The 27,264-nt window shown below is 51.0% G+C and overlaps 1 protein-coding gene and 1 long non-coding RNA gene across 3 annotated transcripts; both read left to right on the top strand.

The window, feature by feature from the left end:
* The first annotated feature begins 535 nt into the window (after positions 1 to 535).
* LOC148048903 (uncharacterized) lies at positions 536 to 7,315 on the top strand. Of its 2 annotated transcripts, none has more exons than XR_015695541.1 (3): positions 536 to 1,059; positions 3,627 to 3,857; positions 6,158 to 7,315. It is a non-coding gene; the product is annotated as an uncharacterized LOC148048903 (long non-coding RNA). The 2 variants fall into 2 exon arrangements; XR_015695540.1 differs by having other exon boundaries at positions 3,627 to 5,707.
* Positions 7,316 to 15,290: 7,975 nt separating this feature from the next.
* LOC148048902 (2-aminoethanethiol dioxygenase-like) lies at positions 15,291 to 15,953 on the top strand. Its single transcript, XM_087703491.1, has one exon. The coding sequence runs from the start codon at positions 15,291 to 15,293 to the stop codon at positions 15,951 to 15,953; it is 663 nt and encodes a 220-aa protein (XP_087559617.1).
* The last annotated feature ends 11,311 nt before the right edge of the window (positions 15,954 to 27,264 follow it).

Here is a 27,264-nt window from a genome sequence, read left to right as displayed (position 1 = left end):
CGATTAGGTTTGCTGCTGGTTAAGTCAGCCGCGGTTCGCCGAATTAATTTTTGAGTTATACGACATGCTGAACTAGAAACTTAGCCTCCACACACCACTGCTTTTCTATTTATTTTGTATTTTATAATACTTTATAGAACTCAATAAAAACGTGGTGGAAAATTCTCTTCCCAGAAGGAAAAGAAAAGGGAGAAAGAAAGAGAAAGTGCCATAGCCCCCCTCCCTTCCCATCGTCTCTTGGACCCCAAGCGTTGCTCCGGCCACCAGAAGCAACGCAGACACGGAGCGACCCCCGTGTTGTGGGGGAGGGGTTTCTCTCAGCTGGGCGCTCCGTTTGCAAAGCGGGGCCGAAGGCGCGTGAGAAGCAGACTGCCCGGGGGGAGGGCGCGTTCCTCTCCTGCTTCTATTTCTACCAGACAACCGCGGGGGGGGGCGGGAGCAGTGGCCCACCTCCGCCCCTCTGCAACAGCTTGGAGGAGGGGGGTGTCCCGTCCGCTGCTGCCCGCGGGGCTCTGCCCAGCGATGCCGACTGGACCGCGGAATCCGGGCCGTCCGGGGGCGCACGGTTTCGGGAGTGGGGATTCCAGATTCTCCCCCCGCGCGCGCCTATCGCGGCCCTGCAAACTCCGCCAAGAGCGTAATTGTGGGGTCCGAGCGCCCCTCCCTCCGCCTTTCTTCGCCCGACAGCCTTTCAAGGGGAAAGTTTTTAATTACAGCCCGGGCGGCGCTCAGCGCGCAGCTGGCCGCGGAGCCGCCCGGGCCGCGGATGCAGAGAAAGGCGGCTATTTATACTCACCTGAATGGGAAGATGCCGCCGCGACTCGAACCGAAGCGGGCCAAGCGGGAGAGGACGAGAGCAAGGGGACGAAGCAGGGGTGGGGGAGGCCAAGGGGGCTGTGTGTGTGTGTGTGTGTGTGTGTGTTTGTCTGTCTGTCTGTCTGTCTGTCTGTCTGTCTGGGGGAGGCACTTGGCTCGGTCTCCCTTGCACAGTTGTTGTGAGGCTGCAGCTGAGACCTACCTGGGTGAAAATCAGAACAAGCAGAGTTGAACTCTGAGCAGGTTGGTTTTGCTGGTTCATCAGTTTAGTGCTTCTTTCAACTCTCACTCTGTGTGTATGTGTCCCTCCTCCAAGAAGTATGGCTGGACCAGGTGCATCCCAGCTAGGGCCACCCTCTTCTACTTGCCCCTTCCTCTTCTATTTATGAGGGAGCCACTTTGCCCAGGGTGGGAGAGACAGCGGAGGGGAGGGGTGCAGTGGAGGGTCCAGGCACCAACTTGGCATTGGGGAGAAGCAAGGGGGAGTCAGCTCTTTCTGGCCCCAGGTAGCAGCCCAAACAGCCCTCCGGAAGCAGGCACCAGGCAGCCCTCGCTTCTTCCTGGGTTGCTCCAGCCCTGCCAGGTAGCCCAGACAAGAAGCACAATCGGGAGTGTCTAATTCTATCTTTATTGTAAAGTTGCAGCCACCCTCAGTTTTATTTATGGCAAAAAGGCCCATAACAAGTTAGGAAAATATTCTAGCCTGGCCCTGGATAAAATGGTTTAAGAAAGAAAATATTTATGAATTGTGTCTCAGACTTTTAGCCAATATCCAGTGTGTGAGCTTCTCCTCCTCCTCTTCCTCCTCCTCCCCCTCCTCCTTCTTCTGCCATATCCATTATCGGACATTGGCAATCATGTTGGCGATCCTATTTTTTTCAACAGCGACATGAAAAAGTGCTGCTGAGTTTTATCCAAACCATCCCTTAGATTTTGAAGCCATGATGTTCTTCTTCTGCCTGGACCTCCTTTGCCTTCAACCTGGAGGATTAAGGGAGGGATGCCATATTTTTCCGGGTGTCGCATCCCGTGTTGGAAATATTCTAACTTTCGCTTTTTTATGATTTTGATGATTTCCCTTGGCTTTCCCAGGCGGCCTATCACCTCCTCATTTCTGACTTTGTCAACCCACACCCAGTGTGTAAGGTTACACTAATGGAACCTTGCAAGTCTGGAAGTTCCCCCCCCCCCCCGTCCCTCACTTTTGCTCCCCTGGAAATTAGAGAGGCTCCTTTCTCCTCCCGGCTGCTTCTGTGGCAGTGGTGGGTTGCCGGCGGTACACCCAAGTACGGGCGTACCAGTTCCTGCCCAAAGCACCGGGTACCGTTCCGGTACGGTACTCCGGAAGGCCGCCCACTCGCCCGTCATCCTTACCTGTCTTTAAACTCTTTGGTGCTTCCAAAGTTGCACGGAATCGTACAGCGCCTGTGCAACGCTCCACCGAGCAGTTGGAGCATCACGGAGGCATCGCTGGAGGGTTAGACGCATGCATATGCTGCATGCGTTCATGTGGAGGATGCCGGGCCCTGTTGCAACCGTACTGGTTGCAACGGGATCCAGAACCCACCACTGTTCTGTGGGCTGCAAGGTCTCTTGTTTGACCCTTGCCTGGATGCAGCTCTTCTTCCTGGCTCCCAAAGTCTTTCTCATCCACAGGGAGTCCTCAACCACAACAATTGGAACCAGATTTTCCCTTGTTAAGCAATTTGGTTGTTAATGAGCCATGGCCGATTTCAGGATCTCCCCCCCCCCCCTACAGTTGTCCCAAAGGTGCTTTTTCAAGAGGCAACTAGACTTTCTGGTTTTTCTTTGAAGACGTTTCGCTTCTCATCCAAGAAGCTTTTTCAAGGAAAACTAAAAAGTTCAGTTGTCTCTTGGGACAACCATGGTCTGGATGACTGGGACTCCCCATAGAAACCACTGCCGTTGTTAACCATTGACTTTGCTCATCAGAAGCAGGTTGGGAAGTTCATAAATGGTGACCGCGTGACACCTTGTTGTTGGAGAAGCTCATGCAAGGCCGTTGAGGATCCGGGCTCTGCTTGGGGCCCCTGGAGGAGCAAGGTACAAGCTTCAAGGGGCTCCTAGCCTGACCTGCAGAAATCTTCATGCCTGCTCATTGGGGGACAATTTGAAGGGCCTGGGCAGGAGATGGGAACACCCCCACAATGCCCAGGTATCCCCATTCCAGTCCCAGGCTCCTGCTCTTGCTCTCCCTCCCCTTCCCAGACAGGTGCCGCTCTCTACTATTTTTCCAGAAGGCATGAATTTGGATCGCCCAAGCTGTCTTGCCCGGGGGAGGGGAGGGCTAGACTCAGTTATCCCGTCCTTACAGCATATCAAATGCTAAATTGTGCTAGTCCGAACTGCAGAGATGGGGGGAGGGGTTGCCCCTGAGATGGGGACATGGCTGGATTAGCTGTCTCCCAGTTCCACGCACCCACCCCCTGCAGCCCCAGTCCGAGCCAGGCAGGCAAGAGAAGGGGTAGGGAGGGGTACACTTGGCCCCTCTCCTGAGGGGCGAAGACCCAAAAGGGCCAGCTTGCTTCATTTGTGATTCTCTTCAGCCTCTGCTAGGTTTTGGAAACCTTCATTTGACTACTCAAAATGCTTCCAAAAGAATTGGTGGTTGTGGTGGGATGCAAGAAGGGGGGTAGGGGGCATTTGTTGCACTGTGCACACACACACACACTTTTGGAAAGCATACACACGCACATACAATTCATGGAAAGAATTGTCTTGCTGAAACAATCGTAATCACGGGCATTAGTTGCCTTAAAGAGCTTCTCTCTTTTCTCTTTTTCCTCCAGATTTCAAGGATTCTCTTCTGACTTCCTCCCACGGTATCCTGCAGTGATCTGAAGACTGGAAAGGACTTTGGAAGATCTTCTAGTCCAACGCTCTGCTCTATTACCGTTTCAGACAAATGGTTGTCCAATCTCTTCTTAAGAGCACCCATAACCTCTGGAGGCCAGCTGTTCCACTGACTCAATTGTTCTGTCAGGGCATTTCCCCTGAGTTCTAGGTTGCTTCTCTCCTTGGTTAGTTTCCACCCATGGATTCTTGTCTTGCCTTCTGATGCTTTGGAAAATAAGTTGATCCCCTCTTTAGGTTGACACCCTGGGCTGGGGTGAAAGTCCCAGGGAACATTGGATACTGATGGGATTGAACCTGCTTCTCCTTGACTTGCTTCTCCTTAACCCCCTCACACTCACTCTCTATTAATCAGGTAATTTAAACAATAGTTCTAAAGTAGGGAAAATGCTGTTTGGTTTTCAGATAACTCAGATAGTAACTTAGAAAAGATTTTTCCCCTATTTGCATTTTTAAAAGGGTTTTTGGCCTTGCAATTTTCCCTAACCAAAAACAATTAACCTTTTAAAAGTATATTAATAGATTGATAAGAAAATGTCATTAAAATCAGTTCAGAATGCTGAAAGATTCCAGCCCTAACTAAAGTCATAGCCAACTGTATCCTGCTTTTTAACCCTCCCGCTCAGGATTAGATTCATGAAGAGGCAGTTTTGGGGGAGGTGGGATGAGAGAAATCTCACCTGTCCAGGGGTTAATGGGGCAGCAGATCAACCCTTCTCACCTGGTGGCAGGTAAAGTTTGGCTCTAGGGCTTAACACAGCCACCTGGCAGGGAGATTGGGCCAAGTAGAACTCTGCCCCCCCCAAAATGCACTCTATTTATTTGTGAAAGATCATTTTTCCATTTTAGAAGTCGAAAGGTCTGATGAATGCTAAGCAATCCCATTTTCATATTCAGCTTAAATAGAAGCTATACACTTTTAGAAAGTGAATCTTAACAGGTAAGATTCAGGCTGGAGTAGAGGGAGCAGGTCCCCAAGAATTAGCTATTTGCCATCACTTGGTGAGCCTGACTCTGATTTATCCAAACAGGTGTAAAATGGGGGATAGGAGGAGAAGGAGGAAGGTTCAGTAGTTTTTATTGGACCAATTTTCTCCCTCCAATTCTAAAAGGTTCTTTAAATCATTTGCTTGGATCACCGCCCAAGATTTCAGCAAATTTGGGACTAGGCAAGAAAACTGAATTATTTATTATCAATTATAACTTTTCAGGGCCCTTGACATGGTGTACAGAGCTAGTATTGTTTGCAATCTGTATTTAAGGCTTCCACAGATAAAAGGATGAAATTATTACTTTGGAAGGCTTTTATTCCAGGCCGGCTTACGAGATGGCTTTTTTGCATATTTGGCAAACTCTGACTCCACTTCAGTTAGTTAATGCTACATCTTGTGGCAGGCTGTAAGGGGAGGAATAAATTTAGAATCACAGACATGTTGAGCTGCATCTGAAGACCATCGACCCCCACGCCCCTCTTGAGCCTTTCCACAGCAGGCTGACTGGGAAATAATGGGAGTTATAGTGCCACATGTCTGGAAAGACTGTGAGAAGCATCAGGTGTGGGAAGGTTATGGGAAGAGCCACCTCAGTGACAAGGGCATCATAAGACGTTTATATATGAATAGATAGATGATAGGTGTGTGTGTGTGTGTGTGTGTGTGTGTGAGAGAGAGAGAGAGAGAGAGAGAGAGAGAGAGAGAGATGGAGGGGGAGAGAGATATGGAGGGGGAGAGAGAGAGAGAGCGCAGAGGCTGAATAGTATCATGGTTCATCATTCAAATGGAAATGCTTGAGCCTGCTCGGCCAGAAGTTGTGGGTGCTCCATCACTGGAGGTTTTCAAGAAGAAATTGGACAGCGGTTTGTCTGGAATGGTATAGAACAGGGGTGTCAAACTCAAGGTCCGCGGGCAGGATCCAGCCCTCAGGGTGCTTAGATCTGGCCCATGGGGCCAGCCTGGAAACAGCAAAGGACTGGCCTGCAATGCCTCTGTCAGAAAAAAGGGAGCTCAGGGTGAGTGGGGTAAGTACGAGAAATGTTTCCCCTTTTGCATTTGAGCATGCAAGAAGGGACAGGAAATGAGAAAGGGAAAGAGGAAAGAAAAAGAAGGGAAGAAAGCAAGGAAGGAAAACTGAGGAGAGGGGAAGGAAGAAGAAAGAATGAAGAGGGAAGGAAAAAGGAGGGAAGGAAGGTGGGAGGGAAGGAAGGAAGGAGATTATAATGAGAGTGTGTGAGGGTCTCAGGGAAGTCCTGCTTTAGCAGTTGCCGCCACAGGTGACCCCGATACAAGTGACGTTGAACTGACCACACCCACCCTCCCCGGCCTTCCGAGGTCAAACATAACCCTGATGCGGCCCTCAATGAAATCCAAGTTTGACACCCCTGGAATAGGGTCTCCTGTTTGAGCAGGGGATGGACTAGAAAACCTCCAAAGTCCCTTCCAACCTTCTTTTTCTATGCTTTATGTCCTAGAATGAAGAAATGGAGAAGAGGTCAACAATCAGAACGGGCTGATCACCGCTTTGCAGCTGCAGCTCCCCAAATCATCTGCCTTCAAATAACATCTGTTTCGATAGAAAAGGGCCTACCTATCTCCTCCTGATTTGGGACAACCACAGACAACCACAGCACAGTCTCTACAGCAGGGAGTAGTGGCATCTAATAGTGACCACACACGCTTTATAATAAGGCACCGGGCTTTATTTCAGTAGCCGTCCTTTAGTTTTGTTTGTTTTTCAAAAGGCCACTGTTGTCTTTTCCTTTGGTCATTTAATGGCTACCATGCAACTGCTCCCACTTAATACACAGCCTTCCACCGTAATGCAAGAAATATGGAAAATGGAATTGTATTTTAAAAATACATTTGCATACAGGCTGTTTGAATTTAGATGTTTTTATTAGGATATGTGTTCCTGTAAAGCTTTTCTTGGTTTGGCTCTTGCATTTTAGTTTGTAAGCAAAGTTATAGACATAAACCAGTTTATCCTGCTGAGCCTTCTTCAGATTTGCCCCTTTTCCAAGTTTGTCCTATATTTTCTTCAGGGAAAATGGTCACCATAAGGTGCCTGAATGTCATGGACCTGATCTACGGACCTTTGCTTTCCTCTGCCACACTAGCAAGAGAAACTTTTGGCCTGTTGTGGCCAGCCAGTGGAGCTGGCAGCAGATTCGGACAGTGAGGAGGTTGGGGAGGAACATGGGCCAGTCCTGGAGTCTGGGGAAGGCTCTGATGAGGGCTCTGCATCAGAGACAGAGTGGGGCCAGAGCCGTATGTCAGTTATCAGCTGCCTTCAGAGCCAGACATCAGTGAGGCAGAGGAACAGCTGGAGCCTGTTCCCAATGTGCACGTGCACAGAGTTGCCAGACGAGGGGAACAGCTAAAGAACAGGGATCGACTTGGGAGTAAGGCCACAGGTGGATGATGAATGGCCCCGCCCATACTGAAAAAAAGAGGAGCAAAAGAGGAGTGGAGTTTGCAGGAGACAATTAGTTCATTTAATTAGTGTGAAGACTTGTTTGTGACTCTCAGAGACTCCTTGCCAAGTATTTTCTTCTACAGCTGTTGCGTTTGGAAGATATCAGCCTGGCAGCTCTCCAAGCTTGATAAGGTCTGTGGTTGTAAATTCACCTTTGAAAGACTGTTTGCCCGGACTTTTCTGATTGTGAATGAGAGGAATTCAGATTAGCTTAATAAAGAGGGGTTTTGTCAGGACAAGGCATCTGCTTCATGATTTGGTGAAGCCCAGGTCAGAACAGGGCCACCCAGGGACAGCCTTCGTCCTACTGCCTGTCCAGTGCCCCAACACTCAGTGCTGCCGATCAGGTCCTGTCAAACTACCAACCCTGGGAAGGGGTAGCGTTGAGTTGTGCACCCTTCTAAGTCTGGACTGCAGGGATCACAAATTGTGCCCAGTTTGTAGGTCCCAACATTTCCTGATGACCAACAGATAGGAAGAAAGAGATGCAGAGAACTACCCAGTTGCCCCACATTCTGCATTCCCTTGGAGTTTGCCCACCTTGCATCCCCTGACATTTTTTAAAGAAAAGTTCTTTCTTTCTTCAACGATTTGGAGAAAATTGCTTTATAAGAATGCCCCAGACCAGACTCATTCCGGATGACAGATTTAGCCTGGCAAAACTTGGATGGACACCAGATGCCCCCCCAACTCATGCCAAAAGGCTTACCCTCTGCTACCTCCTAGTGGCTGTCAAAATCTTTGCAGCTCATTCCATTGGCATTCAGATGACCTGCCCTGAAAAAAAAAGAAAAAAAAAAGAGCTGGGGTACAGGAAAATATTTTGGTGCTGATGGGGACCATTCCAGAGTTTTCCTTCAGTCAGTGGGTGTTTTGGGATTGCAAAACAAGGGCAGCCATTTTAGGGTTAGACCACACCTAGAATTTTGCAAGGGACGCAGTGGCTCAGTGGCTAAGATGCTGAGCTTGTCGATCAGAAAGGTTGAGTATTGAGTATTGAGTAATTTATTTATATGCTGCCCTTTTCCCTGGGGGGACTCAGGGCGGCTTACAACTCGAAAAGGGACGGAAACAAACAATTAACACATAAGACAGTACATCATTAAAAGCACAACATTCATACCATTTGGGTGGGTTACAGTCTTTAATCCCAGGCCTGACGGGATAGCCAGATTTTAAGGGCTGTGCGGAAGGTCTGGAGGGTGGTGAGGGTACGAATCTCCATGGGGAGATCGTTCCATAGGGTCGGAGCTGCCACCGAGAAGGCTCTCCTCCGCGTAGTTGCCAGTCGACATTGACCGGCAGATGGGACTCGGAGGAGGCCTAATCTATGGGATCTAATTGGTCGGGTGGAGGTAATTGGCAGTAGGCGGTCTCTCAAGTACCCAGATCCACTACCATGAAGGGCTTTGTAGGTGACAAGTAGCACCTTGAAGCGTACCCGGAGATCGACCGGTAGCCAGTGCAGCTCGCGGAGGATAGGTGTTATGTGGGTGAAGTGAGGTGCACTCACAATCGCTCGCGCGGCCGCATTCTGGACTAGCCGAAGTCGCCAAATACTCTTCAAGGGCAGCCCCATGTAGAGCACATTGCAGTACTCCAGCCTAGAGGTCACAAGGGCACGAGTGACTTGTGAGAGCCTCCCGGTTCAGGTAGGGGCGCAACTGGTGCACCAGGCAAACCTGGGCAAATGCCCCCCTGGTCACAGCTGACAGATGGTGTTCAAAAGTCAGCTGTGGGTCCAGGAGCACTCCCAAGTTGTGGACCCTGTCTGAGGGGCGTAATATTTGACCCCCCAGCCTGAGGGATGGAATACTTGCCGAATTAGTGGGAGGGAAACACAACAGCCACTCGGTCTTATCTGGGTTGAGCACAAGCTTGTTAGCCCTCATCCAGTCCCTAACAGCTTCAAGGCCCTGGTTCATCACGTCCACCGCTTCATTGAGTTGGCACGGGGCGGACAGATACAACTGAGTATCGTCCGCGTACTGGTGGTATTTTATCCCGTGCCGCCGAATGATCTCGCCCAGCGGTTTCATGTAGATGTTAAAAAGTAGGGGGGACAAGACCGAACCCTGCGGCACCCCATATGTTAGGGGCCTAGGGGTCGATCTCTGCCCTCCAACTAACACCGACTGCGACCTGTCCGAGAGGTAAGAGGAGAACCACCGCAAAACAGTGCCTCCCACCCCCACCTCCCGCAGTCGTCGCAGAAGGATACCATGGTCGATGGTATCGAAAGCCGCTGAGAGGTCAAGGAGAACCAGGATGGAGGCGTGGCCTCCGTCCCTGGCTCTCCAGAGGTCATCGGTCAATGCGACCAAAGCGGTTTCTGTGCTGTAGCCAGGCCTGGATGGCTGTTCGGCAGTTCAAATCCTTAGCACCATGTAATGGGAGTCAGCTCCCGTTATTTATCCCAGCTTCTGCCAACCTAGCAGTTCGAAAGCATGTAAAAATGGAAGTAGAAAAATAGGAACCAACTTTGGGGGGAAGGGAAGAGCGTTCCATGTGCCTTTGGCATTGCATCATGCTGGCCACATGACCATGGAGATGTCTTTGGACAGCGCTGGCTCTTTGGCTTAGAAATGGAGATGAGCACCGCCCCCTAGAATTGGGAACGACTAGCACATATTTTCGAGGGGAATCTTTATCTTTATCTTAGAATACTGCGTCCAGTTTTTGTCCCCACACTATAAAAAATATGTTGAGACTCTAGAAAGAGTGCAGAGAAAAGCAACCAGGATGATGAGAGGACTGGAGGCTAAAATATACGATGAATGGTTGCAGGAACTGGGCATGGCTGGTCTAGTGAAGAGAAGGACCAGGGGAGACAGGAGAGCAGTCTTCCAATATTTGAGGGGTTGCCACAGAGAGGAGGGGGGTCAAACTATTCTCTAAAGCACCTGAAGGCCAGACAAGGAATAATGGATGGAAACTGACCAAGCAGATATTCAACCTGGAAATAAGGAGGAATTTTCTGACAGTGAGAACAAGCAACCCATGGAACAGAAGTTGCCTTCAGAAGTTGTGGGAGTTTCATCCCTGGAGGCTTTCAAGAAGAGACTGGACTCCCATTTGTCAGAAATGGTGTAGGGTCTCCTGCTTGGTTAGGGGGCTGGACTAGATGCCCACAGTTGGCAGCAAAATCCTGAACGTGGCTGGGCGGCAATTCTGTTTTTGAGTGTAAAGAGTTGCATTCATCCTTTGCAAGGTTTAAGGCACCTGTTTTATGAAGTCTTTCCAAGTTCCGTAAGATAAAAGAGGGCATCAAAAACTGCAGTTGGGTCTGTGGGAACTGGGCAGGCATCTGCCCTCTGCAATCAGGCACATGGAAGCCCCCCATAGCCCCTCTCAAGTGCCCCACCCGCCCAGGAGTCCCTAATGCTCAGCACCATCCCCACAAGAGCCAAGCTCCTCCCTCCCTCCCTCCTTCCTCCCAGATTTCCTTCCTCCCCTCCCCTTCCTTCCTTCCCTTCCCCTCCCTCCCTTCCTTCCTCCCTCCCTCCCTTCCTCCTCTTCCCTTCCTTCTTCCCAGATTTCCTTCCTCCCCTTCCCTTCCTTCCTTCTTCCCAGATTTCCTTCCACCCCTCCCCTTCCTCCCTTCTTCCCATCCTTCCTCCCCCTCCCCTTCCCTCCTTCTTCCCAGATTTCCTTCCTCACCCACCCTCCCTCCCTTCCCTTCCCCTCATTTCCTTCCTCCAAGATTTCCTACCTTCCCTCTCCTTCCTTCCTCTCTTCTTCCCAGATTTCCTTCCTCTTCCACTCTCCCTCCCTCCCTTCCCCTTCCTTCCTTCTTCCCAGATTTCCTTCCTCTCCTCCTCTTCCTTCTTCCCAGATTTCCTTCATCCCCTCCCCTTCCTTCCTTCTTCCTCCCACCTTCCTTCCTTCTTCCCAGATTTCCTTCCTCTCCCACCTTCCCTTCCCCTCCCTTCCTTCTTCCCAGATTTCCTTCCTCTCCCACTTTCCCTTCTCTTCCCCTCCCTTCCTTCCTTCTTCCCAGATTTCCTTCCTCTCCCACTCTCCCTTTCCCTCCCTCCCTTCCTTCTTCCCAGATTTCCTTCCTCTCCCACCTTCCCTTCTCCTCCCTCCCTTCCTCACAGATTTCCTCCTTCTCCCTCCCTCCCTCCTGCCTCCCTCAATCTCTCTCTCTCACTCTCTCTCCCCCAGGTCAGCAAGTTGCTGCTCCTTTGTGGCGGGGGCGGGGGGGGGAAGGATGTGCCATTCTTTGGGCACAAGCCGGGAGGCCTGGATGAGCACAGATGGCCTTAGGGGTTGCCCCCCTTTCCCGAGGATGACAAAAGACCTTCATCTCATTGGGGAGGGGGCCTCTCACTCTGCCCACCTCCCTCCCTATGAGCAGCCTCCCCAGGGCCAGAGTTGTCACCAGCCCCACAAAGCGGGTGATCAATGAAAGGGAGGCAGCCGGGCCTTCCCAGCCCCTGTTTGCTCGGCTGTCTCCCCCTCCCATTGAGCAGGCATGCAGAAACATTCCCCCTCCGGGACACCCATTGTTGCCACCCGGTTGCCAGGCTGCGTGGCGGCTTGAATAGCTCTGCTGATCTGGGCTGCTCCCAGACCCTGCCATCCGGTGCTTAGGGAGGGATGGGGGGAGCACAGATAGGGCTTGTCCTCCCTCCACCGGGCCCCTTTCCATCTTTTGGGAGGGCCTGGATCTCGCTGGAAGCCTGGTGGGGCGGGAGCAGAGGGCGTGAGAAGCGGGCGACACCACCTCCCCCAGAAGGCTCCCAGGGTCTGTGGCTGCTGCTACCCGGGATTACAGGTGGTGGGCTCCCTTGCAGATGTGGACTCCCTAGAGACACAAAGATCTGCCAGGGGAGGGCTGGCACGGAGCTTTTCTGCCAGGCTCGCGAGGGCAGTTGTGTTGCTTTCACTTTAAGAGAGATTTTTACACCGGGGGAGGCATTTAAAGGTGTGCCCCACTGCAGTTGATTCTAGTGGTGGGTTGCCAATTATTTTACTACCGGTTCGGGCGCACTTGCTCTTGATGCTTCTGCGCATGCTCATAAGCATCCAGGAGCGGGGGCAGAGACTCCCGCTGCCGGTTCGCCTGATCCGGGCTGAACCAGGAGCAACCCACCTCTGCTGTAACTTCAAATGGTTGCTAAGGGCCTAGCCATAAGTCGAGGACTACCTGTTGGAGAGAATAGTAAAAAGGAAAATGATGACATGATGTATAATGCAGGGAGGACTCTGAGGAATTGAAAAAGACTGCAGAGAACAGTGACAGAGATGGCGGGAGGGGCTTGGAGCAGCAGTGGGTTCCGAAAGAGACTACTGCTGGTTTGCTCAGGGGTGCACCATGCGTTCTTGGTGTGCGTTGCACGTGCATGCGCAGTATAACTAAAATTACTCTGCGCATGCTCAGAAGCAAAAAAACAAGATGAAGAACCGGTTCGGGGGTATGGCAGGCCTGTGTCGCTGCCAGTTCCAGTAACACAGGCCGCCAAGCTACTACCGGTTCAGCCGAACCAGTGCAAACCAGTAGTCCGAACCCACCACTGGTTCCCTAACTTGTTTTATGATTCAGCTGTAGACTTTGGCCTGGCCAGATGTGAATAAAGTGGGTGGGACATGCAGCAGAATATGAACATAGCTGAAAAGATGTCAGGAAGAGCGGAGCCCATCGGGGGCTCTGGGCCAGTGATGCCCAGGGTTCCAATGGCCTTCCCTGTCTTTCCTTGAGAAGGGTGCCCGACTTTCCCTTGAGCTCATCAACGACCACAAAAAACCAAAAATCCCAAGGTTGCAACTGCCATCTTGGCTTCTTTGATACCCCCCCTCCCCAAGGGAAGGGAGGGGGAAGCAATCACAGCAGAATGATGTGGGGCGCCAAGCCGTGGCACAACCGCTTTACACCCGCTCCCTGCAGAATAAGCTCTTGGTGGTAGGTTTACTTAATGCCTGGCATGAACTCCCAACCCTCGTCCTCCCCCCCACCCATTATGAAACCGGCCCTGGCCTAGGACAACCTCTGGTCTTCCTGAGTGAAAACTCACCAAGCTGTGAACAGAAAATGTTTTCTCTCTATTGTGCTGCTGGGATACTTTACTCTGAACTCTCCAAACTAATTTTAAATGGGCTGTAATTATTGCTGAGTCTCAACGTTCGGCCTTCTGTAAAGCAGCACGTAAATGCTATGGTTTTTTTTAAAGAAACGTTCACTGTATGTGGTACTTGATCGGCTTCTCACTGTTGTTGGAACTGTGGGGCAGTTTTGGAGGGGAACAGCCTGCCTCCAGAAGTTGTGGGCATTCCAAGACCAGACCGCCCCCCGTCTGAAATGATATAGGGCTGTGATGGCGGCGGACCCATGGCCCGAGTGCCAGAGGTGGCATGCAGAACCCTCTCTTTGGCCTCGTGTGCCATCGCTGCTCTTCATGCATGCCAGCCAGCTGGTCTTTACGGCCTGAAAACAGCGTCCAAAATGGCTGTTTTCCAGGCTGTTTTGGGGCCTTTTTCGGGCTGTTTGGGGGCTGTTTTCCAGGCCCGATAAATGGCCTGAGAAAAGTTGCCCCCCCAAAAAACACACCCGCACCAGCCAACTGGTCTTCCGGTTTCCAGCGCTCCAGCGCCCACACATGCACACGCATTCCGGTTTGGGCCCTCGGTGCTGAAAAGGTTCTCCATCACTGGTATAGGGTCTCCTACTTAAGCCGGGGCTTGGACTAGAAGACCTCCAGGGTCTCTTCCAACTGTGTCCCACTGTTACTGTACAGATGTTGGAAGGGAATCAAATTGCAGTGGTCACACTCTGCCCAGCCCCCCCCCCCAAGCTACAGAGAACTCTCTTCAAGTTCTAGAAGAGGGGTGTCAAAGTCAATTTCATTGAGGGCTGGATCTGGATTGTGTCGGGAGTGCCTGTGGCAGCCTGAGAGGATGTCGTGCAAGTGCTCTTTTTAAGTTGAGAGGAATGGAAGATATATGTGGAACATCTTCCTTGCAAAAATGATAAGGTTGCCCCCCATCGACATTCTTTCAAAGCATGAAGAGATGGTTTTGCCAACAGGCCAGAGACCCCAGGACACTACGCAGCCCACCAGTGGTTGGCCCGATCATTGTCGTCAAGGGAATGATTATGCTTTGTCAACCATGAAAGACAGGGAAGGGCTTTTGGTAGTCCTCAGTTTGTGACTTCTTGTTTGGCAACCCTTCAAAGTTACAACAGTGCTCAACAAGAAGACTTACAGCGGGTCCTTGAAGTTGTGGCTGTCGCTGTGTCCCCACAGTCACAGGATCATGATTGGGACCCTTGTCAACCAGCACACAGTTCCAATGGCCACAGCTTCCCATAGTTACATCATCACCCCTCGGGATCTTTACTGTCAGGTTCCAATAAGTCAAGTCAAGGAGGAAACCAGCCATCCCCTGATGTTGTGCTTAAGGACTGCACAGGATTCCTTAATAATCACAACCTGAACTGTCATTGTACACTGAAGATCACATTTAATTTCATTGTACAAGGTGCAATGACAATAAACTAACTAACTAACTAACTCAAGGAGCCGAGGTGACGCAGTGTTGTCACATAACTCCTTGTGTAGGTGTGGCGGTCACCCATGACCCAGTGCATAACAGGGCATGCACAGCCACGCTGAACCGCACAGGAAAAAACAAACTCCGTAAACATCCTGATAGTTCATAACATAACATCCTGATAGTTCACTCTAGATGTGCCTTACGCAACGACGCCCAGGATTTGACCATATATAGACAGAACTTCCCTGAGCAGTAGATTAGCAATTGTACTTTGACAGGCTGTCTTTAATCACATGCTGATTGCTCCTCCTGCCTTTGTTCTATCTCAATAAAAGGGACTACCAGACCCCCAATCTGGGTCGTCCCATCCCGAGAAAGCTTGTGTCCGTGTCTTTTCTCAACATTGGCCTCATGGGCGAACCACGGGTACTTCGCATTTGGTGACCCCGACGTGATTACCTGTGTCGCCTGCCCTTCACTCACCCCCGACTGGGCAAAGTCTCGCATCCAGGGCCGGCCGTCAGCGAACGGAGCACCCTCCCAAATCGTGAGTTCACTCACCCCTGACTGGGCAAAGTCTCGCATCCAGGGCCGGCTGTCAGCGAACGGAGCACCCTCCCAAATCGTGAGTAATGGGCTCGAGCTTCTCGAAGGCTCAGACTGCGCATCTGCAGGAGCTTCGGGATATCGTCAAATTCTCCATTGCAATCTCTCAAGCGGCAGATCGCCCGCTTCCCATACCCCCGGAAAAGCCGCCCATCAGCTACACGCACATCCGCGAGATGGCGCGCTTCAGCATGGGCGTCTTCGTGCTCCGCACCAGCGCCTGCATCCCTCTGCATGACCACCTGGGCATACAGGGGCTGCTGAAGGTCCTCTACGGCACCCTCCGCATCGCCTGCTTCGACGAGCAGCCCGAGGAGCCCCAGGACGCCCCCGACGCCGACGCTTCCGCCGACGCCTCTGAGGCCGCCTCCTGCCCCGGCCGCCCTCACCGCTTGCGCGCCTTGCTCTGCTTGCACCGCCTCTACACGGCCTCCGCGCCACCCTGCCTGCTCTCCCCACAGCGGGACAACCTGCACCAGATCGCGGCCGAGGGTGCTGGGCCCGCCGCCTTCCTCGACATCCTGGCGCCACCCTACGACCCAGCCCGCAGACGCGACTGCCACTACTACCGGCTGGCCGACGGGCAGAGCCTCCCGCCCACAACCGGCCCTTCATGCACTCTCTGGCTGCTGGAGACCCCGCAGGCACCCGACTTCTGGTGTGGCGGGGAGCCTTACCTGGGCCCCTGAGTCTACCCCTGAGCCAGGACGGAAGACGGACGGCCTCCTTGGCTTACCTCAACGGCGGGGCTGCCGAGGGGGACGATGCCCACCTGGACTTTCTGCTGGGTTTCAACGCCGGGTCTTGCCTGGACTTTCAAGGCCCCCTCCTCCTTCGGGGGTGTAAAACAGCATTTCTGAGATCATGGATTGACTCCCCCCTTTTTTATTCTTTTTTCTTGCACTCCACAGTTTGTTTTCCATCTTTGGATTTGTGATTGGAACAGAAATGAAATAATTGGGTCTATCTTGGTTTTTCTTTTTCTTCGTTATTGTGCTGTCTTCTTCACTCCCCTTTCCTGCTATTCTCTTTCTCTTCTTTTTAACAGGTGGTTTAGATTTGCTCGAGGTGCTAGGTTCAAGTTCAATATCTGCTTCCGCAAATGGCATTTCCGCCATCAAGTTATTCTCCATTGTTTTTAAACTCCCGGTCGAATTATTTTGCAGCAACAAAAGGCACTGTTAGCAGCCCTGTAAGATGAAGAGGCAGATGAAGAGGAAAAGTCTTTTTGACAAAAAAGAAAAAAGTAGGAGATGTTGTCACATAACTCCTTGTGTAGGTGTGGCGGTCACCCATGACCCAGTGCATAACAGGGCATGCGCAGCCACGCTGAACCACACAGGAAAAAACAAACTCCATAAACATCCTAATAGTGCATAACATAACATCCTGATAGTTCACTCTAGATGTGCCTTACCCAACGACGCCCAGGATTTGACCATATATAGACAGAACTTCCCTGAGCAGTAGATTAGCAATTGTACTTTGACAGGCTGTCTTTAATCACATGCTGATTGCTCCTCCTGCCTTTGTTCTATCTCAATAAAAGGGGCTACCAGACCCCCAATCTGGGTCGTCCCATCCCGAGAAAGCTCGTGTCCGTGTCTTTTCTCAACATTGGCCTCATGGGCGAACCACGGGTACTTCGCAGCGCAGTGGTTAAATGCAGCACTGCAGGCTACTTCAGCTGACTGCAGTTCTGCAGTTTGGCTGTTCAAATCTCACCGGCTCAGGGTTGACTCAGCCTTCCATCCTTCCGAGGTAGGTAAAATGAGGACCCGGATTGTTGTTGGGGGCAATATGCTGACTCTGTAAACCGCTTAGAGAGGGCTGAAAGCCCTGTGAAGCGGTATATAAGTCTAACTGCTATTGCTATTGCTAACTAACTAACAGAGCTCCATTTCCAGCTGCGACAGCCTTCTGCAACCTTCTGCCAGGCCCTCCCGAGTTCCATTTTCACTGGCAGATGCATCATGGGCCAGTCCTTCACTGTTTCCAGGTGGCCCTGCAGGCCAGCTCTAAACACCCCGTGAGCCAGATCCAGCCTGTGGGCCTTGAGTTTTACACTCCTGTTCTTGAACGAAACAATAATGCAGTGCAGCCTTTTGGGCCCCAGGGACCAGTTCCGTGGAAAGAAGTTTTCCCATGGACCAAAGGGGGAACAGTTTTGTGTGCTACCTGCATCCCGCAGATGGGGCTTTGCTTATTTGTGTGACCCAGTTTCCAGCATGCTGCGGCCCGGTGCTGGTCCATGGACCGAGGTTTGGAAACCCCGCAATAGTGGGTCTGGAGGGGACTATAATGGTTGCTTAGTCCCAGCCCCTCTAATGTGCTGGAACACCAAATGACCATCCATGATAGTTGACTACCCAGTTCCACCTTAAACTCATCAGGGGATGGAGAATCCACAGTCTTTATTTTATTATGGAGTCCTTGATGCTCCCTGAGGTTGGCTCAGTGGTGAAATTCATGTTTTTTACTACCGGTTCTATGGGTGTGGCTTGGTGGGCATGGCAGGGGAATGATATTGTAAAATCTCCATTCCCACTCCTGGGGGAAGGATACTGAAAAATCTCCATTCCCTCCCCACTCTGGGGCCAGCCAGAAGTGGCATTTGCCGGTTCTCCGAACTACTCAAAATTTCTGCTACCGGATCTCCAGAACCTGCTGGATTTCACCCCTGGGTTGGCTGTTTTCTTGCAGACATGTCATGACCCAAGTAGCGTAGGTAACATCTTTAGAGATGAGCATAAGAAAACCACCAACCCCAAAGACCACCAAGCACTCTGCAGTTCAATCTCGAGCTGCAAAGATTCCCTTCTGTTGAGACTCTTTTATGGATCTCACCAAGGAGCAGTTTTTCCTTTCTAGCAACATTCTAAATAGCTGCAACTTATGCCTGTCTAGTTGCTGTGATTGTGGACATGAGTTACTGTAAAGGAGAATATTTGTAGCTCAGGGTTGAAATTAGGTTGAAATTTCAACCTTAGTTCCCGGCCATCAACCCTGGAGTTTCCCTTGGCTACCCTGTCCTAATGTGGCTACCATGTCTCCTTTCAGGGATCTCCCTTCACCCCACTAAACGGAATACCCCAAGTTCTTGCCATCTGTCCCGAAGGACACGTCCTCCCATCTCTGTATCATCTTTCTCTCCCTGCTCTGAACCCATTGATATCCCTCTGGAAGCGTGCCCAGCGTGTCCAATAAACCCCAGGTGTGGTCCTGTTAAGTAGAGAGAGAATCAAGGCTTCACGTGTCTCGGACAGATTTCTTTTCTTGATGCAGCAACAACTGGGATAGGCCTTGTAGCCAGTTTCCCCCGCTGACTCACCCTCAGCCTATTATTGTCACTGAATCTGCTGCTAAGTTCTTCTCAGGGTAGAACTTGCAACCCACGAACCTCCCATCTTATATTTGGATCTTGCATTTCCCCCCCCCCCTTAAGCTTCTCCTGATCAGCTTGTTCTTCATCTTCCAGGCTGATGATTGGATTGCAGTCTTGTTCTGCCATGCTGAGTGTGGACCAGAACTCCCCATTTTGTGTCATCCCCAAAGGTGTGGTGAAAGTCATTTTGGCCATTTTTGGATTACATCTGCACGATTTCATTTTTTTTTTCCATTTTATTTGACATTTATAGGCCGCCCTTTTCCCTGAGGGGACTCAGGGCGGCTTACAATTTGTAGGAAGGGGGTGCAAGACAAAACACAAAAAGAAAATGTGAAGTATAATAAAATAAAACAATAAAACACAACATTCATTCAGCATTCGGGTGGGGCAAAATTAGGGGCTTATCCCCAGGCCTGACGGGATAGCCAGATCTTAAGGGCTGTGCGGAAGGTCTGGACGGTGGTGAGGGTACGAATCTCCACGGGGAGATCGTTCCAAAGCGTCGGAGCTGCTACCGAGAAGGCTCTCCTCCGCGTAGTCGCCAGTCGGCACTGACTGGCGGATGGAATTCGGAGGAGGCCTACTCTATGCGATCTGATGGGACGGAGGGAGGTAATCGGCAGAAGGCGGTCTCTCAAATAGTCAGATCCACTACCATGGAGGGCTTTATGAATGGTAAGTAGCACCTTGAAGCGCACCCGGAGATCAACAGGTAGCCAGCGCAGCTCACGGAGGATCGGTGTTATGTGGGCGAACCGTGGTGCGCCCACGATCACTCGCGCGGCCGCATTCTGGACTAGCTGAAGTCGCCGGATGCTCTTCAAGGGCAGCCCCATGTAGAGCACATTGCAGTATTCCAGCCTAGAGATCACAAGGGCTCAAGTGACTGTTGTGAGGGCCTCCCGATTCAGGTAGGGCCGCAACTGGCGTACCAGGCAAACCTGGGCAAATGCCCCCTTGGTCACAGATGACAAATGATGGTCAAAAGTCAGCTGTGGGTCCAGGAGGACTCCCAAGTTGCGGACCCTATCTGAGGGGTGTAAATTTTGACCCCCCAGCCTAAGTGATGGAACGCTGGCCAAATTGTTGGGAGGGAAACACAACAGCCACTCGGTCTTGTCTGGGCTGAGTACCAGTTTGTTAGCTCTCATCCAGTTCTTAACGGCCTCAAGACCCCGGTTCATCACGTCCACCGCTTCATTGAGTTGGCACGGGGCGGACAGATACAACTGTGTGTCGTCCGCATATTGATGGTATTTTATCCCGTGCCTCCGAATGATCTCGCCCAGCGGTTTCATGTATATGTTAAATAGTAGGGGGGATAAGACCGAACCCTGCGGCACCCCATAAGTAAGGGGCCTCGGGGACGATCTCTGCCCCCCCACCAACACCGACTGCGACCTGTCCGAGAGGTAGGAGGAGAACCACTGCAAAACAGTGCCTCCCACTCCCACCTCCCGCAGTCGTCGCAGAAGGATACCATGGTCGATGGTATCGAAAGCCGCTGAGAGGTCAAGGAGAACCAGGATGGATGCATGGCCTCCATCTCTGGCTCTCCAGAAATCATCGGTCAATGCAACCAAAGCGGTTTCTGTGCTGCAACTGGGCCTGAAGCCGGACTGGAAGGGGTCAAGGTAACTAGCTTCCTCCAAGGTACGCTGAAGCTGGAAGGCCACCACCTTCTCAACAACCTTCCCAACGAAGGGAAGGTTGGAGACTGGACGGTAGTTATTAAGAACGGCTGGATCCAAGGATGGTTTCTTCAGAAGGGGTCTCACCACCGCCGCTTTAAGTGCGGCGGGGAAGTACCCCTCCCGAAGCGAGGCGGTGACGACCGCATGGATCCAGCCTCGTGTCACCTCACTGCTGTTGGCAACCAGCCTGAAACTCAACCCAGAGATGGTCTGCCAAGTTATCCCCCTGTGTCTCAGCTGGATCTGCAGGAGTGGAGTCCAAGTCCGACCAAAACCGAGCAACTTTGTCTGCCAAGAACTGGACATACTCCTCAGCCTTACCCTGTAAGGGGTCCCCTGCCTCCCTCCTATTTAGGAGGGAGCGGGTTATCCTAAACAGGGCGGCTGGGCGGGACTCGGCGGACGCAACCAAGGTGGCAATATGTGTTCTTTTAGTTGTCCTTAATGCCCTGATATATTCCTTGGTGCATGCTGCCAAAAGTGCTCGGTTCGATTCGGACCTATCAGACCTCCACAAGTGCTCTAGGCGTCTCCTCTGGCGCTTCATCTCCCGGAGCTCCTCGGTGAACCAAGGAGGCCTCCGGGATCCGCCGACCCAGAGGGGCCGTAGTGGCGCAATCCGGTCAAGAGACTCTGATGCTGCCGAGTGCCAGGCAGCAACCAGAGTCTCCGCCGAACTGTGGGCGAGAGTATCCGGAATAACCCCAAGCTCCATCTGGAACCTCAAGGGGTCCATAAGTCGCTTGGGGCGGAACCACCTGGTCGGTTCCTCCTCCCTACGGTGGGGGTTTGGCCTCCGGAAGTCTAGCCTCAGTAGGCAGTGGTCTGACCACGACAGGGGTATGATCTCATTACCCCTCAGACCAAGATCACAAGTCCACTGCTCCGAGAGGAATACGAGGTCGAGTATGTGACCCACTGAGTGGGTTGGGCCTCGGATTACCTGGGTCAAGCCTATGGCTGTCATGGAGGCCATGAACTCCTGCGCTCCATCAGAATGTTCACTGAGCGAAGGCAAATTGAAGTCCCCCAGAACCATGAGCCTAGGGAACTCAATTGCTAGCTCGGCTACCGACTCGAGGAGCGAGGGGAGGGCTGCTGCAACGCAGTTGGGAGGCAGGTACGTTAGCAGCAGACCCACTTGACCCTTGAGGTCCAACTTCACCAGTAGGGACTCACACCCGACAAGCTCCGGAGCAGGGATCCTACGAGGTGCTAAAGACTCCCGGACAACAATAGCCACACCGCCACCCCTTCCCTGGGCTCTCGGCTGATGAAGCACCTGAAATCCGTCTGGGCACATCTCTACGAGGGAGACTCCTCCCTCCGTGCCCAGCCGTCTCAGTAATACATGCCAGGTCTGCCCTCTCGTCTAAAATTAAGTCCCGGACGAGGGGAGCCTTGTGAACAACAGACCTGGCATTTAGCGACAGCAGCCTGAGACCAGGGTCCCGATTACTCGCGCCATCTGACCTTGGAGTGGGACTCATAGGGCCGGAAGGAGGGATCTCTGTGATGTAGCGAGCCCTCCTTCCCCGGTGATGGCCAGCCCTAAAGTCCCCGCCATATCTGCCTCTCCCTGTTATGACCGCAATGCTCCGACCCTCTCCCGTGGCCGTAGTCCCCCCAACCACCCCGGTGACCCCCGCATACCCCGGCAGGTCCTCCGAATCAGTCATACTCAAGCACTCGCTCAAACCGTCCTCACGCAATGATTAAAAACACAAATTACAGCAATAATAATAGTAAAAGTGAGGTCATTCACACTATCACAGACAATCCCATGCACTCAACATACCAAATTAAAAATTGCGCAGGCTCACAAAGTTCGTACTAGGCTTATGTAAGTCCAAAGGTGTCTTCCGCCCTCTCCTAGGGGAGGGCCACACCTTGAGGGGGGGTCGTAAGGAGAGGGGGAGTATGTTAAAAGCATTAAGTCTCCTCTTATAGATTTTTCCATCTGACGGTAAGGTGGTAATGGTAGTCCGGAACAGTCCACAAAAGTTCAGTAAGTCGGTCAGCCGGGTGGGCGCAGTCAGGAGATGTTGCACAACCCAAAAAGTCATAAGGGGTGCCGCCATCGTCCATATGTCACCTGCAGCAGCGAGCAGAGAAGGGGGTGCACCAGAGAAAGGAGGGGGGGAGCTAGAGAACTAAGGTGGCCAGAAATCAGGCACCAGTCTCAGCCATATAGGTGTAAAGGATCAGCCACTCCCTCCTTGATGAAGTGCTGGTTAACACAGGCCCAGGTCTTTAATCTTAATCTCTAGCAGTTCAAAGCAAATGCTCGCCGTCCGCTGGCGCTGCCCACCAGTATGGAACACGCCCTTGTTGTCTTCAGCGTTTGCACCGATCACTTGGTGCTACTCACCCACACCAATTCGAGCCGCAAGTTATCTAAAGCGGCTGCCACCGTCACCCCCAGCTTGGAACACGCTGGGAGGCTGTGGTCTGTGTGCGTGTGGGGGGGGGTGCCCGACAACGCCGGCAAAACTCCAAAAACCACCGTCCGTGTGAGCGGGGGGGGGCATCCAACAGCGCCCACAGCCAAGCCACCGTCCGTGTAAGGGAGGGGGAAAGGGGACGTCCGACACCGTCGAAGGCCACTCTGGGGTATCTTAGGTCTTCCGAGCCCCAAGCCCTCCAAGTTCCAAAGTTCCGAGAATCCCGGCAAGCAAGCCGCGCCGGCAGTCTCCGTCTCGGCAGTCCAAGAATCCCGGCTAGCAAGCCGCGCCGGCAGTCTCCGTCCCAGCCCAGCCCAGCGCTTTTTCCCCTGTCGTCCGCGTCTTCCGAGCCTAGCAGCTCTGGGGAGGCAAATCTCCTCAGTCCACTGCTGGCACGGGTATTCTAAGGAGTTCTTACTTCCTTTAAGCACGAAGCCGATGTGATGCACTACAGTACATTATCCTCAAGAGAGATGTTTAGGAAACCACTTCAAGTGTAAAGTTATCACTTTTCTTGTGCTTCAGAAATTCTCTCTTGTCTGTTTTTATTTCAACAGATTTAACAGATTAGCAGAGTTGGAAGGGACTTTACAGGTTATCTAAAGCAGCTCAAGCAGGAGACCCTACACCATTTCTGACAGATGGCAATCCAGTCTCTTCTTGAAAGCCTCCAGTGATGAGCCTCCACAAGTTCTAAAGGCGTTGTTTCATTCAATATAGAATAACAGAGTTGGAAGGGACCTTGTAGGGCATCTAGTCCAACCCCCTGCCCAAGCAGGAGGCCCTACACCATTCAGGATAGATGGCAGTCCAGTCTCTTCTTGAAAGCCTCCAGTGATGAAGCTCCCACAACTTCCGAAGGCAACTTCTGTTCCATCGGTTGATTGTTCTCACTGTCAGAAAATTCCTCATTTCCAGGTTGAATCTCTGCTTGGTCAGTTTCCATCCATTGTTCCTTGTCTGCCCTTCGGGTTCTTTGGAGAATAGCTTGACTCCCTCCTCTCTGGGGCAGCCCCTCAAATATTGGAAGACTTCTCTCATGTCTCCCTTGGTCCTTCTCTTCCCTAGACCAGCCATGCCCAGTTCCTGCAACTGTTCATCATAGGTTTTAGTCTCCAGTCCCCTCATCATCCTGGTTGCTCTTCTCTGCACTCTTTCTAGAGTCTCAAGTTCTCAACATATTTTTAAAAGTGTGGTGACCAAACTGGATGCAATATTCTAGGTGTGGTCTTACTAAGGCTTTATCGAGTGGTATTAGGATCTCACTTGATCTTGATTGAATCAAGTTTCTGGAACACCTACTAAAAGTGCACAATTCTGACCAGTTGGAGGTACAGCAGTAGGAGCTGAATTTCCACCGACGTCTTCCATGAAAACTTTTGTCTGGGGCAGCAAAGCTCTCCTTGTGTTCTTCAGCCACAGAGCAGGTTCGGGGTCATTTATTTCAAAAGATCCTGCCCGAGCTGCCTCCTCTGGCTTGGTGCATAGGGTGCAACCCTGAAATCAGCCTCTCTGTGGTTTTGGCTGCAGAGCCTTGAAAAGCCACAGGGTGAGCAACGCTTTCCTTTCGGCTCAACGGAGATGCTGGAAAATACTGAAGCATCTTTCAGGGGACAAAACTGAAACGTGCAACTGACAACTGACTTCAGAGGAAGCAAACAGAGAGGCTGATAGATGTTGCCTCCCACAGCAGCCCCTCCTGCTCCCTCTGTGAGCCAGAAGCAGGCTGGAGTGCAGCTTTGGGGTGATTAGCATAACGATCCTTACAGATCCGGCTTCCTCCTGAGCTCAGGACTTGCTCAATCCAATTTGCAGGCTCTGCTCTTTGTTTAGAAGCCTAATTCCTGCCACCAGGATAGTGAAATGACCTTCTTAAGGAGACACAGCACTGCCTCACCCGCCCACGGAACTTGCAGCCACTTTAGCACAAACAGGTTGTGGAATTTCCTAGCTGGTGCATTCCAGGTGTATTTAACTGTGGCTGGTGCACCTTGGCAAACCCACCAGGGTGAGAAAGCTCACAAAAGGGACATAAATATCTCTTTGTTTTGCAAGCCAATTCCCCAAAGGTTGCAAAAATAAATACAGTGCTAATACATAATTTCAACACTTTTCTGAACATTTCTTATAAATGTGACTTAATATTATGATAGCATGGAGAGTGAGCTTTAATGAAACAGAACCTGATTTGTTCTTATATCCTGGAAACAATTTTATTTCCAGAAATTGGCCAATGAAGCACCGGAAACAATGTCACAGCAAGGTGATGTAAAAACCATAGATGCAGGAGGCAATAACTGGATTATCACAGTGGAGGGATGCAACCGGTTTAACAACTGGTTCGGTGAGTGTGTGCATGCACGCTTTGCACACATATGTGCCTAGTGTGCGCTTTGTGTATGTGTGTGCAGCATTCAAAAACTGCCCATTTTAAGCTTTAAAACATACCTTCTATGTCAGCGCCGGTGAGCAATCCACTGTGCCACATGAATCAGCTGAGCTAAAAAGCAGGGAAATATAGGAGAGGAAAGGAAAGGAGTGGAGTGTAGGGGCCAACTGCTCACCGGAAGCACTGGTTCACCAGAACCAATCCGGATCGGCTGAATCCCATCCCTGGATTATCAGTGTGGGAAGAAATATCCACTTGGTTCAGTTCCAAGTTGGGAGAAAGACACTGGAAACATGAAGGCTGATTGGAAAGAAGGTTTAATGATGAACGGAACCACCAAGCATATGGTTCTCTGGTGCAGCTGACCACATGGAGTTGAGAGTGGAGGATTTTTATACCTTCTCTGGGCTTTGCACTTGAGCTTCCTGTTCCTGTGCAAGAACATGTATTCTATTGGCTGTTGTTAGACTCCCAGGATGCCATGTAGGGGTTATGTAGGGGTCATAGCTTACTCTATAGGCAAAGGACAAATCTTAGGTGTTGGTCTGAGCTAAGTTTGGTTGAAGTTTGGACTGCTGATGCAATGAAGGGGCTTGGACAATTCCTATTGTGGCTTAATGGCTTTGTCCTGGTTTGGATCTTAAATGAGGGCTAATCTTACAATTCTGCCTTTGTTTCAAAATATCCTGTCTTGAATGGATTACCAAATCTGCATTTCTAAAAGCTGCCTGCAGAATCTGCTGAAGCTATTAAGAAAAGTAGGGGTTGCTTTCTGCCTCTAAAAGCATGTTTCTCCATTTCTCCTTTAGGGAAATATAATATCTTGCCTTTTTAATATTTCCTAAACTATTTTATTCTTCTAGGAGAGGGGTGGGTGCTACCTTTCTACATCAGCAATCCTACTTCCAAGAATTCTGTCAAAAAGGCTGACATTATTGTCCCCATATTCGCAGGCAGTACCTGGCTGGCCTTATTGAGACTTGGAACCTGAGTGGAATCAATCAGAATAGAGCTGGAATCATCCAAGTTAGTAGCTGGATCATTGGAAATCAGGGAATTCAAGGGCATTGAACGAAGCATGATCTATTTTAACCATGGTCTGCTATATATGCCATGATTACAGGGTCAAAACTAAATGGAAATTTGTGGCCAAACCAAATAAAGCAAATTATGATTAGCACAATGTGGGCGACCAACTTGTGTCAGTACCAAGAACATAAAGGTGTCAAAGGATGAAAATAACATCTCCCTGCATTCTTGATTCATGGATGATTCTGTAGCTTGCCACGGACTTCTCTGGGTGTTTTTTATTCACTTCCTTGTCTAGCTTATCTGGATTTATCTGCATTTGATGATGGTCTCCCATCCACACACAAATGCAATCCCAGGATTATCTGTCCAACAACAGGTAATCCTTGTCTAATGACTGCCTCATTTAGCAACTGTTTGTGGTTACCAAGGTGATGAAAACTAATTTTGCAACCAACCTCACACCTTCCGTTCACAGCTCTGTAAAGCAAAGATGATCCGCCAGCCCAGTCACGGTTCCATTAGGCCACCGCTTCGCTTCATGGCCGAGTTGCCGGTCCCAATTGTAATAACCAAACAAGGGCTAGCTGTTATGAATGGGGAGGCTGCCTGTGGTGCCAACTTTCAAGTAAAAATAAAATACAAAAATGCTCATGTTTTTGTGGGTGAGGGTACTAATTGCATGGTGCACCTTGAATGTCTAGTAGTAGTTGTGGGAGAAAACAGGGCTGTCACCACCAGATTCTACCCTATTTGGCTGCTTCAAGATCAGCCAAGGTCACATTGAAACTGTCATTTGTTGATCAAAGGCTCTGCATTCACGGAGACATCTATGTTGTCGTCTTCCTGACAACCACAGGCGAGGATTGTTATTGCTCCCTAATCTTTGCTGAAGTGGTTTTATTGTTCTAGCTTTCCAGTGCAGACTACAGTTCTGGGATTCCTGGTAGCCCGCCATCAAAGGGCAAACCAGATTTGACGTTCTTTCGCTTCGCATGGGATCCCGTCCAGGTCATTTCCCTTTGCTTTTTCTCCAGATTCTACGGCTTCCCGATT

This window comes from Thamnophis sirtalis, unplaced genomic scaffold, assembly GCF_051295495.1.
Source record: "Thamnophis sirtalis isolate CommonGarterSnake01/CBP01778 unplaced genomic scaffold, rThaSir2_p1.2 scaffold_2, whole genome shotgun sequence".
NCBI classification, from domain to species: domain Eukaryota; kingdom Metazoa; phylum Chordata; class Lepidosauria; order Squamata; family Natricidae; genus Thamnophis; species Thamnophis sirtalis.
Note: the sequence above shows the minus strand (reverse complement) of the source record. Positions and strands in the feature narration are given on the sequence as shown.